At 53.0% G+C, this 13,075-nt stretch overlaps 2 protein-coding genes across 3 annotated transcripts in view; one reads left to right on the top strand and one right to left on the bottom strand.

Moving 5' to 3' along the window:
* Positions 1-5,277: 5,277 nt before the first annotated feature.
* HPS6 (HPS6 biogenesis of lysosomal organelles complex 2 subunit 3) lies at positions 5,278-7,707 on the bottom strand. The gene has a single exon (XM_056120511.1). It carries the CDS (start codon positions 7,657-7,659, stop codon positions 5,308-5,310), a length of 2,352 nt encoding a protein of 783 aa, XP_055976486.1. The 5' UTR covers positions 7,660-7,707; the 3' UTR covers positions 5,278-5,307.
* A 1,361-nt stretch (positions 7,708-9,068) lies between these two features.
* Positions 9,069-13,075, top strand: part of ARMH3 (armadillo like helical domain containing 3) — a 207,140-nt gene continuing 203,133 nt past the window's right edge. Inside the window, exon 1 of one of the 2 annotated variants that reach the window (XR_008793369.1) lies at positions 9,069-9,252. The gene's annotated coding sequence lies outside the window, so the exon portion shown is untranslated. The remainder of the gene's footprint in view (positions 9,253-13,075) is intronic. The other variant, XM_056120515.1, reaches the window with a different exon arrangement.

Here is a 13,075-nt window from a genome sequence, read left to right as displayed (position 1 = left end):
CTGGGGACAAGGCCAAGCTCTTCCTTTGGGAATAAGAGGTGAAATCTCCGGAGCTTGTAAGTGATGTGGTTTTTGTTTGTTTGATTTGCTTTTTGTTTGGGGGCCACACCTGGCTCTGTACTCAGGAATTACTCCTGGTGTTCGGGATACCATATGGGGTGCTGGGGTCACACACATGCACAGGCTTTATTAAGGACTGAGGAAGCCTCTGGAGGTGATAAATTAAGAGAGACAGGAAGAGAGGGGAATGGGGGCAGAATACTATCACTCTGGCCAAAGCCAGTAAGCGACTCTGGTCACTCAGCCCTGACCTCTCTGCCTGAGCCAGTCCCCTCCCCATTTCTCCAGCAGGGATAGAAAGTCATGTGTACTATTAGTGTAATTCACACGGGGGAAAAAAACACAACGTTTTATTGAAGTAAAGTTGTATTTATTTTGTTTTTTGGTGACACACTCAGTGATGCTCAGGAGTTACTTCTGGCTCTGTGCTCAGAAATTACTCCTGGCAGTGCTCATAGAACCATATGGGATGCTGGGGATTGAACCTGAGTTGCTCTTGTGCAAGGCAAGCATCTTCCAGGCTGTACTATCTCTCCAGCCCCAAAGTTTTATTATTAAAAAATGAGGGAGAGAGAGAGAGAGAGAGAGAGAGAGAGAGAGAGAGAGAGAGAGAGAGAGAGAGAAGAGCCATAAGGAAGAGAAATGAAACACTGAAATAGGATGCATGTGGCTCCAGAGTGGAGTGTGTTGAAAAATGTCTGATTTGGGGGAATTTTACCTCTAGTTCACTCTTTGTGATAAAATGAGACTGCTGGTTTTATTTTATTTGTTTATTTTGTTTATGGGTCACACCCAGCAATGCACAGGGCTTACTCCTGGCTCTGCACTCAGGAATTACCCCTGCAGGTGCTCGGGGGACCATATGGGATGCTGGGAATTGAACCGGGTTGGCCGCAGCTGCGTGCAAGGCAAACGCCCTACCTGTTGTGCTATTGCTCCAGCCCCTGATTTTATTTTTTGGATTTTGGGTTGTATCTGGCAATGCTCAAGGCTTATTGTTGGACAACATTGGGTTGTCCTTGCTCCTCCCACAGGGAGCTTAAGGTTTATTGAACCTGTTTATTGAACAATAGTGCCCCTGAGGCACACCCAATTCCATCAAGCACTAATAATATATTGCTTTCTCTTTCCTTTATGTCACTTGCATGGTTTATTTAGCAATGCCCTTTTTGTATAGACACAGGAAGGCAGCCCATGCTGTGTTTTGTAACAAGAGAGTTAATTGACTCCCAAATAATATTTACTCCTGGGCATCCATATTTACTTGACATAAGCCTCAGCTGCCCTTAGTTCCTAGCACTCCTAAAGCAGAGTCCTGGAGAAGGGACTGGATGGACCCATGGCAAGCTGTAAGTTACCCTTCCACTGAAAGGGAACAAGCTAAGTACCATAAGTATAATAAGTTAAGAGCATGGTCATGGGATAAACTCTGTCATGACCCAAAAAGAAGTAACTGAATAAGGATCCTGCTGGGGTTAGGAAATATTAACCTGGCCTGAGGACTGTGGTCTGGAATACATAGCAAAATGTCCCCAGGAAGAGCCAACGTTTAAGCTTAATATATTTCTTACTGTGTTCATTCAAAATGACTAGAAATATTATAAGGATTAGAAAGGAGAAAGTAATACACCCTCGATGGAATCCTGTCCTTGAGCGGATCTCCTAGTAATCTGGAATGATGAACCCTCAGATGAGATTTTGTCCTTGAGTTAATCTCCTAGAACTTCCCCTGTAGGAGTGACTTTACCTCTGTTTGTTGTTATGACAATGTTCAACCCTACCTATGTGTATCCCCACCCTTCATGATTTCTATATAAGTATGCTGTAAGGGGAAAGAGGGAAGGATGAGAACTGGGACTTTGCAACCTTCACGATCACGGCCATCCTGTTGTTTGTCGATTGCCTCGAGCAGGCCCCAGTAATGTCTCCTTCATCCTAGCCCTGAGATTTTTAAAAAGTGCCATATTCAAGGCTCTTTCAGGCTTAGGAGAATGAGACCCATCATTGTTACTGGTATTTGGCATATTGGGTACGCCATGGGGAGTTTGCCAGACTCTGCCGTGTGGGCAGGTTACATTTGGTAGCCTGCCGGGTTTGTCCAAAGTAAGAATGAGATAAGATGTCGCGCGGCCGCATTTGTGGCCGTGCACTTCCAGGAGCTGGGTTTTATAGTCTCTGGATCTTGGCCGTTGATGGGATTACACGGCACCAGGGGGCCAGTTGGTGGGTGTGACCCCTGCCTACCGGAAGGTAGAGGATCTGGGGGTGGAGGATGCTCAGCCCCGATCCGAGCAGGCTTGGAGATCTCAGGCCCGGGACCCACATGCCTTTGTTCCTTTGCGACCTTGAGAACAAGAATATGGGGACTAGAAGGAGGGCTAGATGATGATGATAATGGGAAGTAGAGGACTTTGAGGTCTATGAGGAGACTAGGATGATGGAACTTATGATGACTGGGACTATGACCAAAATGACGGCTATGACTGCACCGTAAGGGGAGAGACTGGACTACTCTGGGGAGGAGAGAGAAATAAACTGTCTATTGACCAGCTTGGGCCTGGGCCCAGTTTCTTCATTCCCCCGATCCTTCATCTGTCGCCGGGGGAGGCGGCTCTCAGCCACCAAACACTTGAGTTCCACCCATGACCCTCCCTTTTTCTTTTGAAACTCATAGCTTACTTCTGTTCTGTGCTCAGGATTCACTCCTGGCAGGGTTCAGGGCCCATATGGGGGTGCTGGGGTCGAACTGCTATTGGCTGTGTACGATGCAAATGCCTCAACCTCTGTACTATCTCTCTGTACCTGAGAGAGCTGATTTGAATAAGAGTGACATCTTTTTCCTTTCTTTCTTTCTTTCTCTTTCTTTCTTTCCCTTTCTTTCTTTCTTTCTTTTCTTCCTTTCTCTTTTCTCTTCCTTTTTTTATTTTTGGTTTTTGGGCCACACTCAGAGGTTACTCCTGGCTCTGCACTCCTGAATTACTTTTGGCAGTGCTCAGGAAACTGTATTGGATGCTGGGTGTTGAACCCGGATCAGCCGCACGCAAGGGAAAGTTCTTTACACGCAGTACTATTTTTCCAGCCCCTTGTATCTATATTTCAAATTCACATAAAATACGACATTACTGTGCTTTTCAGGATACCTGCTGTCCTTTCTACTTCTCCAAAATCCTACCACTTTTCCAGGTCAGGCTACTAACTGGGGCAGAGTTCCAATCCTGGTAGCTCAAGCACCCTTTCTTCCAGAGAGCACATGCCTTGTACAAACCCAGAGTTATCTCCTCCTCCAAAATTAGGATTTTACTTCCTTAATTCTACCCTGCTCTCTTTTCCTTCTCTTCCGGTTCCTCTTAATTTATCACCCCCAGAGGCTTCCTCTGTCCTTGGTCTGTGCAGGTCTCAGAGTAATGCGTGGAGCTGGCAGTGACAAGAATAACCACCAGGGGGAGCCTGTGCCTAAGAGACGGGCTGGCCCAGGGAGCCACTCAGGATTTTTCTCTTTTCAGTTTAGTAAGGGGCCTTACATCAGAGCCTACCTATGGGGTTGGGGGTCTAAAGCTGACCCCTTTCCACACTGACTCTTCCCCTGATCTCGCAGGTCAGTGTGAATCAAATGCTGATGTGTCTGGTACAATGTTGACCAGTTCCAAAGAGCAAATGTCCTACTCAAAGTGGGAATTAATCCTTCAGTCCTTTTACTTCACTCTGTAATTCCCACTAGGCTCTGCTTAAACCCAAACTCCCCTAAAATGTCACTGACTCCTCCCTCCTATTCATTTTCTCTCTGACCTGGGGTTCCTGGGAGCCTGGCAAGTAGCAGTTATGTCTATTATTTCATCTAACCAACCCCAACTTCCAAGTCAGCCCTCAGAGACAGCCCCATCCCCAACACAGGTGGACTGGTTCTTCCTTTGAGTCTAGCTGACCTCTTTTTCAATCATCTCCAGGTCTGAATCAACTAAGCAGATGCCTCAGACTTTTGATCACACGGACAAGTCAGCTCAAGACCTCTTGAGGCTGAGAATAACAGAGGTCATGACAAGTTGAAAAGCTGTCCCCCTGCTCAGAGATGATGGAAGTGTCTCTATTCCTTATGACCTAAAAGAGATATTTATTTTTGGACCACACCCAGCAGTGCTCAGGGCTTACTCCTGGCTCTGCACTCAGGGATCACTTCTGGTGGGTTTGGGGGACCATACGGGATGCTGGTGATTGAACCTGAGTAGGCATGCACGACAAGCACCTTTCCTGCTGTACTACTGCTTCAGATTTGATTATTTGCAGAAAATCTCACTGAACTCAGGGAAATACTTTTTCTGGTCTATTACAAAGGACTTAAAAGAGATAAATAGGGTATGGCGGAGGGGAAGGGGGCATGTTCAGGGGCTTCCATGTCTTCTGGGTTTATCTCCTCAGCACCTTTGATGCTTTCTCTAAGCCAGAAGCTCATCATGTTATTATTATTATTTTGCTTTTTGGGTTACACCTTGGTGATGCTCAGGGACCATATGGGATGCTGGGAATCGAACCCGGATCCGCTGCATGCAAGGCATGCTCTACCTGCTATGCTATTGCTCCAGCCCCCATGTTATTATTGTTTTGGGGCCACACTTGGTGATGCTCAGGGCTCACTCCTAGTGGGGCTTGGAGAATCATAATAGGGTGCCAAGGATCAAACCCAGTCAGCCACACCCTACCTACTCCAGTTCCAGCTCATCACATCATTGAGGGTTTTTCCTAAGCTTCTTATGTAGCCTAGCAAGTCAGGGACGGGACTTAAAGGTTCCAACCCTCTATTCCTTGGTGATAAGCCCTACCAATCATCTCATTAGTATACATGTTAAAGAGTTCTTTTTTTGGGGGCGGTTTTTGGGCCACACCTGGCAGTGCTTGGGGAAACTGCATGTAGGACAGTAATCCAACCAGGTCTGCAAATGAATCCCAGTGCTAACTCTGTGGCTTAAAGAACTCTTTATGAAAAAAATCACAAAAGGCATTCCCACCTCTTGGGAACATTCGGCTTTAAGTCAGGACAGATTTGAAGACCAAATATATTTATTATGCCATAATATCACATATATATATGTATATATATATGCCTCAAAACTGCTCCAGAAGAGTATTGCACATGCAGGGCCCATCTTGGGCCTTTCCAGCTCCTGGACACCCTTCCCCGGTCACTGTGCCCTTGAGATGGTTTTCAGCTTATGTGTATTGCACAGAGGTTCTGTCCAGATGGTGTCCAGGCCTCTAGGCTTCTAGGCTGGGATGGTCTGACGCCTGGAGTGCCGTCACAGGTCCTCCCCGAGGTGGGGTGGGGGGCGGAGGGCCTAGGTCCCAGAGAATGTCTTCATACAGACTTAGAACTGGACCTGAAGGCCTCCCGGGTGCCCCCGTCTGCTCCAGCAGGGTTCTGAGCAAGCCCACGGTGAGAGGGGTGTCCGTCCCGGGCTCAGGGAATGGCATAGGGGGCCGCATCTCATCAGGCAGGTGAGTCTGTAGTAGAAGCAGGAGCTCAGCCGGAGCCAGGTCTGACGGGCAAAGGCGGCACAGGAGGGGCAGGTGGGCATCTAGCCGTCGGTGCTGGGCAAATTCTGCCAACAGTAGTTTGAAGATCTCGCTCTGAAGCAGGGGACTGGAGGGGCCGAGGGCCAGGCCGGCCTCCAGGGCCCGCTCCCACTCTTCCTTCTGCACCAGTTGCCTGACAGCCTGGAGCACAGCTTTGGGTCGCCCGCTGCCCAAGAGCAGCTCTAGTTCCAGGGCCTCGGGCCTGGCCCCCTCTTCCCCTAGGACTGCCAGGGCTCTTCGATACAGCGGCAGCCCCGGGGCCCCTGCCCCCCAGCCCGGCCCCCCCTGCTGCTGTGCCAGTTCCACAAAGGGTGGCAGCGACTGCGGCTCCAGGTGGCAGAGGTACTGGCACAGAAGTTCAAAGAGAGGCAGGACCCCTGCTGGTGGTTCCTTCCCAGCGGCTGTACTGGCTAGTACCTTCTTCCACATGTCGGGGGGAGCTTGGGACTTCAGCCGGCCATTGCCATCGGGCTGGAGCTGCAGGGCCCTGAGGATGGCCCCCCAGGCCGCTGTAGGAAAAGTCTGGAAGACGGTGTTGAGCTGGGCTAGCTGGTCTCCCGTCAACTCGGTCCTCAGCAGGCGGGCCACTTCCTGCTCGGCCAGCTCCGTCCAGCCCGTCTCTTCCTCCTCTCCAGTCACTAACTGGGCTTTGAGCCGCTCGAGGCCCCGGTAATCCCGAAGCTCGGCTCTCAGCATGGTCAAGAGCGTAGAGGGGGACACGTGGCCCTGGAGGATGGAGGCCAAGACTTGGGGTGCCCGGAATGTGCTGCTGTGTCTTAGTTCCTCTGGGGAGAGCCGGGCACCGCGCAGGCTCCGCCGCTGGTAGTACTCGCAGGCCGCCTCAAACACCAGATCTTCAGCTGCAGGAAGCGCAAGGCCCTGGGGGGCCTCCCAGCTTATTCCAAACAGACCCAGGGCTGAGAGCAAACGAAGGCCCCCACGACTCCCCAGCAATTCCTCCTCCTCCACGCCTGGGGCTGGGGGGTCCAGCAAATGTACCCGGTCTGTACTTAGGACCTTCCTCTCCAGGAGCTGCCCACTGCCCATGTCCAGCAGCTCCATGGTGGCGCCCAACACACAGACCAGAGTGCCATGAAATGTTCCCAGGGCTGCAGACCCTGCCATGCCTGCAGGAGCCTCCTGCAGGGTACCCACCGCCCGGACACCACCGTGGGGTTGCACCAGGGTCACGGTACCCTTGACATCAAGCAACAGCAGGCCCTGGGCAGCTGGGGCCCAGGAATGCACAGTCACTGGCTCCCTGGGGGTCAGCAGTCCAGGAAGGCCTCCAAGCAGGGTGGGGAAGTCCCAGGTGTCCCCTCGTTTGGGATTCAGGCTCTTACTGTGGGAGAGGCCAAGGCACGTGGAAGCTACCAGCACCTTGCCCTTGCTAGGGTTCCAGATGAGCAGAACGTGAGCCAGACCAGGCCAGGTGGTATCAGTGGGCATCAGGTAGAGGTCCTTGCGGGTGGCCAGCAGGGCAAAAGGCGGGCAACGGTGCAGCAGGGTGTGTGTGAGGCCCAGGTTAGCACTGGCCTCCCCACTGGGTTCCAGGGTTCTGGTGCACACGCAGTGGCTGAAAGCACCCGAACTCTCGGCCTGACGCTCCTCGCACCAAACCAGGCGGCCTCGGGTCGCCGCGAAGGCCACCACGCGGGCGCCACCGCCCGGGCACAGCTCAAGGCTCTGCAGCAGCCTCCAGCCGGGTCCCAGGCCCGTGCTCCACACCTCGACCAGGCCACTCTCCCAGACCAGGACCAGCGCGGGACGCAGCGGCCAGGGCAGGAAGACGGCGTCCAGCGGTGACGGGTGCTCTGGGGGCCAGGCTCGCTCCAGCTCCGCACCCGGCCCGCGCACCGCGACCAGCAGCTGCGGAGCTGGCGCCCCCGGGGGGCGCAGCAGCAGCAGGTGGCGGCCGTCCGGGCTGCAGCGGGCACGCACGGCCGAGTCCCCGGCCAGCAGCTCCCGGAGCCGGGCGGCGCCGCTGAAGTTGCTCAGGTCCGAGAGCAGCCGCAGCGCGCACGCTCGCTTCATAGCGCTGCCGCTCGCCGGGACCCGGGCGGCCCGCGGGGGCTCGGCGCGGTGCTCGGGGTTCTCGGGCGGGCGCTCCCGGGAGGGGCGGGCGGGCAGGCGGCGCGCCGGAGACTTCCGTCCCGCGGCGATGAGGTGGACCGAGGCCGGGTCAGAGAACCCACTCGGCCCCGCCCACCCCAGCGCTCCGGGCTGCGGCAGTTCACGCCCCGCCGGGAGGAGCCGCGGGAGGGGCCTCCCGGACCCTCGGGGGCACGCTCGGAGCCTGCACGCTCGTGGGCGTTGCAGACCCGCGCTGGGAAGGCGCGGAACGCCCCAGGCTCTGACTCAGGGATCGCGACCCCAGCCCCACTGAGCGCTAAGTGGAGAGCGGCCCTTTCCGCTGGCTTTCTGCCCTCGCTCTCTCACACCCAATTTATTATTCAGGGATCCGGGAAGTACTTATTGAGCACCTACTAAGTACCAGGCTCTGAGTGGTGGACAGCCCTGGACAAAACAAAACTTCAACCTCACGGAGATGACAGTTTTAACAGGACACAGAGTATTTTCCATAGCAGTGACGCTGGGAAACTGCCGCCTCTCCTACTTCCTGTCTCAGATAAGGAAAAAGAAGCGAGCGAGCACACACACACACACACACACACACACACACACACACACGCACGCATGCACGCTAAATGGACCAAACTCACACTGCCTGCAAGTGGGTAGATGAAGTGGGTTTTCAACCACAGGCAATCTGAGCGCAGTGCTCAGTAAAGGTTTATTAAACGGGAATCAGGCAAGAAAAGGTTTCTTTCAGTTGGGTGGGAAGCTTCTCTTGCTCTGGTGTTCGGGCCACACCCGGCAGTTCTCTCTCGGGACTTACTCGTGGCTCTGCACTCAGGAAGTACGCCTGGCCGTGCTCCGGGGCGGTTACGTGCAAGGCAAGCGCCTTCACCTCGGGTCTATCTCTCCGCACCCCCGTCACAATCTTTTTAAACCACTCCATTTTTCAGATAAGAAAACCAAGATTCAGACAGAATCCTGGCCCAGTCAACACGCAGCCGTACATGGTTCCTTGACATAATACCCAGTTGCTGAATGAACTTATTTCCAATCGTTCACTCGCAAACGTTGCAAGATACAATCCTTCCATACTTTTCTAACGTTTCTAGAGAAAACATCGATTCCTGGAGGTGGTGCTGCCCCGTTCAAAAAGTCCGCTACCACTTAGGAAAAAACAAAAACCAAACAACCGCAAACGCTCCCAGCAGGACCCTCACGAGGGAGCGTTCCTCGGCGGCGGCACCTTTTTTTTCCCCTCTCTCTCCCCGCCCCCGCGGTGCATTTCGGGAGTTGTAGTCTTTGCGATGCTCGCCGGGAATCGCGGTCCGAGTCCGCTTCAGGAAGCAGGCGTGTGGACGCGCAGCCCTCACGCGGGCGGGCTTTAGGACCCGGCCGGGCACGGCGGGCGGGGAAGGGGTCGCGCCGTGGGGGGGCGGGGGGAGAGCTCGGGCGCGCGTCCGGGATCCTGAAGCGGCGGCGGCGGGGGCGACGCGAGCGAGAGGCCCCGGAGCGAGAGGCGCGGCAGGTGGAGGAGGAGCCCGAGCCTGGGTAAGCGGCGCTGCCCCGGCGGGTCTCCGCACCTGGCGGGCCCCGGCGGCTCCTGTCACCACTAGGCCCCGGCTCCTGAGGCGGCTCTGGGGGCGGGGCCTGCGCCGGCTGAGGGGGCGCCGGGGAGGGGGCTGAGGGGGCCGCCGAGGCCGCGCGCGGCGGGGAGGCTGCGCCGGGGGCGGCCGAGCGGGCCGAGGAGCGGGTGGGACCCTCGGGCCGCCCACCGGTGCCGGCCGAGCCCCCCCTCCCCGGCCCCCCGCCTCGGAGCGCCGACCTTTGACCCCACTCTGGGGTGACCCGCCCCGCCTCCCCCCTTCCGGGTGGTTCTTCCCGGTGGCTGTCCCCGGGGCTAAACCCTGGAGAAGGGGCTGGCGGCCTGCGGCTCGGTCCCGGAAGGGCGCCCGTTCCGCCCCGGTTCGGTCCCCGACGCTGGGCTGCGGCTCGCGGGCTTCTCGGGGCGGCGTGCTGCGCGTCTGGGACCCCAACCTGGTTCCGCACGGAACCAGAAGGAACTGGCTCCGTAACTGGGGTATAGGGTGGGGGCGTGGGGCGGCGAGGAGAGCGCTCCAAAGTTTTTTCCCTCCCCGCGACCCCCAGGGTCAGCCCCCCCAAGTGTGCGTGTTGTTTCTGGATCTGCAGACCCTGCCCAGTGCTGCCGCTCCAGGAAAAGTTTGGGGCTCAGTTGAATCTGTGGCTTTTGCTCTGCCCGAGCTCTGTCACTCTGCACACCGGGAGGAGGAGCCGGTCTGGGGCGCACGCGTCAGCTGGGGGTGGCTTTTGGGGGTGCCGACCTTTGAATGGGTCAGTGTGCGCGGAAATCGGCACGGGACGCCCGCCCGTGTGACGCCTTTCGGGGTGTCGATGATGGATCAGGCTAGGGAAAAGGTGGCTACCTGTTAGGGAAAAGGCGAGTGAGTGAAGATTTCCCACTCTTCACGTAACACGGAGGTGTTCAGGCTTTTTCATCGGTGCTCTGGCCGTGACTGATCCACAGCATTTGTCAAAGAAGTTGAAAAGCCTGGACAACTCAGCTTTGATTAGGAAAGTTAGAACTGCACCTTGCGCCAAGTTCAGGATTTCATAACGTTTCGAGAAAGTAGTCAAGTTGGGGCTGGGGGGAGTGATCGCTGGAAGGGCAGGAGTGCTGGGCATCTCTCAGTCCACTGCCTGCGTTGCACACTCGCACTCACTTGTGCTTGCCTCGCCCCAGGAGTTGAGGAAATAGCCACAAAACAGATTTATCCAGGATAAGGAAGGCTGAATAGTCATTTAGTGAGCACTTAAGTATATATGTCTGGCACCCAGTATCTTTCCCCAAGGACTTCAGAAAAATTAGTATCTTTCTTCAAGGACATTAGAGATTTTCATTTGAAGATTGTGGTGCTGAGTGTTACAAATGAAGCAGTTTTGCTGCGCAAAGGGGGCTTTGGCATTGGTTAGGAGCAGGGGAAGCTTCATCCCGGCAAGATAATTGAGTACATGTTGAAGAATGAGGAGGAGCTTGCATGGGGAAGGAAAAGTGGGTAAGGAAAGGCGTTTGTTCTATTTGGTTCTTGCAGCATGCAATCGCAAAGGCACCGTGAGACTGTGAGGAAGAAAACAATATGATGAGGAGGTAGAGCCATCATAGTACAGTGGGTAGGGTGCTTGTCTTGCATGAGGCTGACCCAGATTCCATTCTTGGCATCCCTTGTGGTCACCTGTGCCCACCAGAGTGATCCCTGAGGATAGAGCCAGGAGTAAGCCCTGAGCACAACCAGGTGTTGCCAGGAAAAAAAACAAACATGATATTCTAGTGTCAGTAACTTGTACAGTACAGGATGGCTATGTAATGGGAAAATTGCAAGGAGGTGAGACTGAAAAGAGTGGGAAGCTACTGGAGATTTTGTGTGTGTGTGTGTATGTTAGGGAGTGACAGAACTACAGATGAAAGTAATGAGATATGTGGCCGACTAATTAAAGTTGTTGCAGTTGACTGAGAGTGTCAATAAAATGTGACAATGGGAATGAGGAGGAGAATGGATTTTAGAAATATTTCTGAGATAGATACAACATGACTTAGTGACTATTTGGGCTAAGATTTCTAGTTTGATAGATTAAGTGAATGGGAATCTCATTGACCAGAATATGAATTAGAAAAGTAGAACCTTTTTTTCCTCCCCCTGGGCCACACCTGGTAGTGTTGAGGGTTGACTTCTGGTTCTGCACTCATTAGTCACTCCTGGCAGAGTTGGAAAACCATGTGGGATGCTGGGGATCGAATCTGAGTTGGCCTTATATGAAACAGGCACCCTGCTGTATTGTCACTTTGGCCTGGAGTTGATGTTGAGGTGGGAGTGGTTAGACACTTAGTGGAGATTGTCATTTATGCTGTAACCAGGTTGCACGGAGAGATGTTAGTCAGGAGACCTAGTGAGCTTATTATTTAGGCTATAACTGGAGGGATAGTACAGTGGTAGGGCATTTGCCTTGCGCGCAGCCAGCCCGGCCGAGCCGAGTTCAATTCCTCTGCACCTCTCGGAGAACCCGGCAAGCTACCGAGAGTATCTCGCCCGCACGGCAAAGCCTGGCAAGCTACCTGTGACATACTCAATATGCCAAACACAGTAACAACAAGTCTCAAAAAAAAAAAATGGAGACGTTACTGGGCCCGCTCCAGCAAATGGATGAACTTGGAGTAAACGAAGGCATATTATGGAAAAAACATCTTGGGGAAGAATGTTTTATTTTGCTAATTTATAAGGAAATATAAGTATATGCACTTATTCCATGTAATAACTTGAACCATTTGAGTCTTTTTTAATCTCACTACCTCTATTAAAAAATTTTCATAATTTCTTATACTAGGGGTTGAAGAAATAATAAAAGAGATAATGCACTTCCCTTGAATCCCATTGACTCAGGTTCTGTTTATAGGACCCTGTATGGTCCCTGAATCCTCAGGAGTGATCCCTGAGCATAGAGCCAGGAGTAAGCTCTGAACACAGCTAGCTGTGACCCACAAACCAAAACAAACACCCCTCTCCCCCACTATAGAGATAGAGGGTAAGATGCTTGCATGCCACAGAACCTACCTTGGTTTCATCTCAGGCACCACATATGGTCTTCCAAGTCCCTCCAGGTATGATCCCTGAGCACAGATCCAGGAGTAAGTCCTGAGCACAGCTATGTGTGACTCCCTCAACAACAACAACAACAACGACAACAACAGCCCATTAAAAATTACTAAACTAACTGAAGGTCAATTTTCTTTTCTTTTCCTTTTTGTATTTGGTCCATACCTGGCGGTGCTCAGGGCTCTGCTCTCAGGGGTTACTCCTGGAGGGGCTAGGGACCATATGGGGTACCAGGAATCAAACCCGAGTCAGCCACATGCAAGGCAAGCACCCTATCTGCTGTACTATTGCTGTGGTCTCTCAATGTACTTATCAAAGTTATAGTTACCTTCTGGTCTTTCAGAAGATTATGGAAGTCTTGTAATTTTTATTTTATATTTAGGTTGTATTCATGAGACTTGTATGGTTCACCAGGAAAGAAATTGAAGATATGAATGACATTTCGATGCTTGAGGAAGTTCAGGGCTTGAGCAGGAGACAGACAGTATTAAATTACAAGAGTCTCCTGCTCATTGAGAAGAGACTTCTACAGTGACTTTTCATTCTGGGAGATGTCAGGAAAAAAGTGATTTTCAGTCAGTTTCCCATACTTCTGTCACTTTGGAATTGGTTTCTCCTGATTGTGCAGATACATTTCTTCTTGTAAAAAAAAAATTGAAAGGGAACCTTGAGATAGTTGTGTTTATTTAAGCCTCTTCATTTATATT

Source organism: Sorex fumeus, unplaced genomic scaffold (genome assembly GCF_029834395.1).
Source record: "Sorex fumeus unplaced genomic scaffold, SorFum_2.1 ptg000043l, whole genome shotgun sequence".
Classification (NCBI taxonomy): domain Eukaryota; kingdom Metazoa; phylum Chordata; class Mammalia; order Eulipotyphla; family Soricidae; genus Sorex; species Sorex fumeus.
Note: the sequence above shows the minus strand (reverse complement) of the source record. Positions and strands in the feature narration are given on the sequence as shown.

Excerpts from the sequence above, each read along its gene's own strand:
- HPS6 (XM_056120511.1), bottom strand. The coding sequence starts at position 7,659 with ATGAAGCGAGCGTGCGCGCTGCGGCTGCTCTCGGACCTGAGCAACTTC.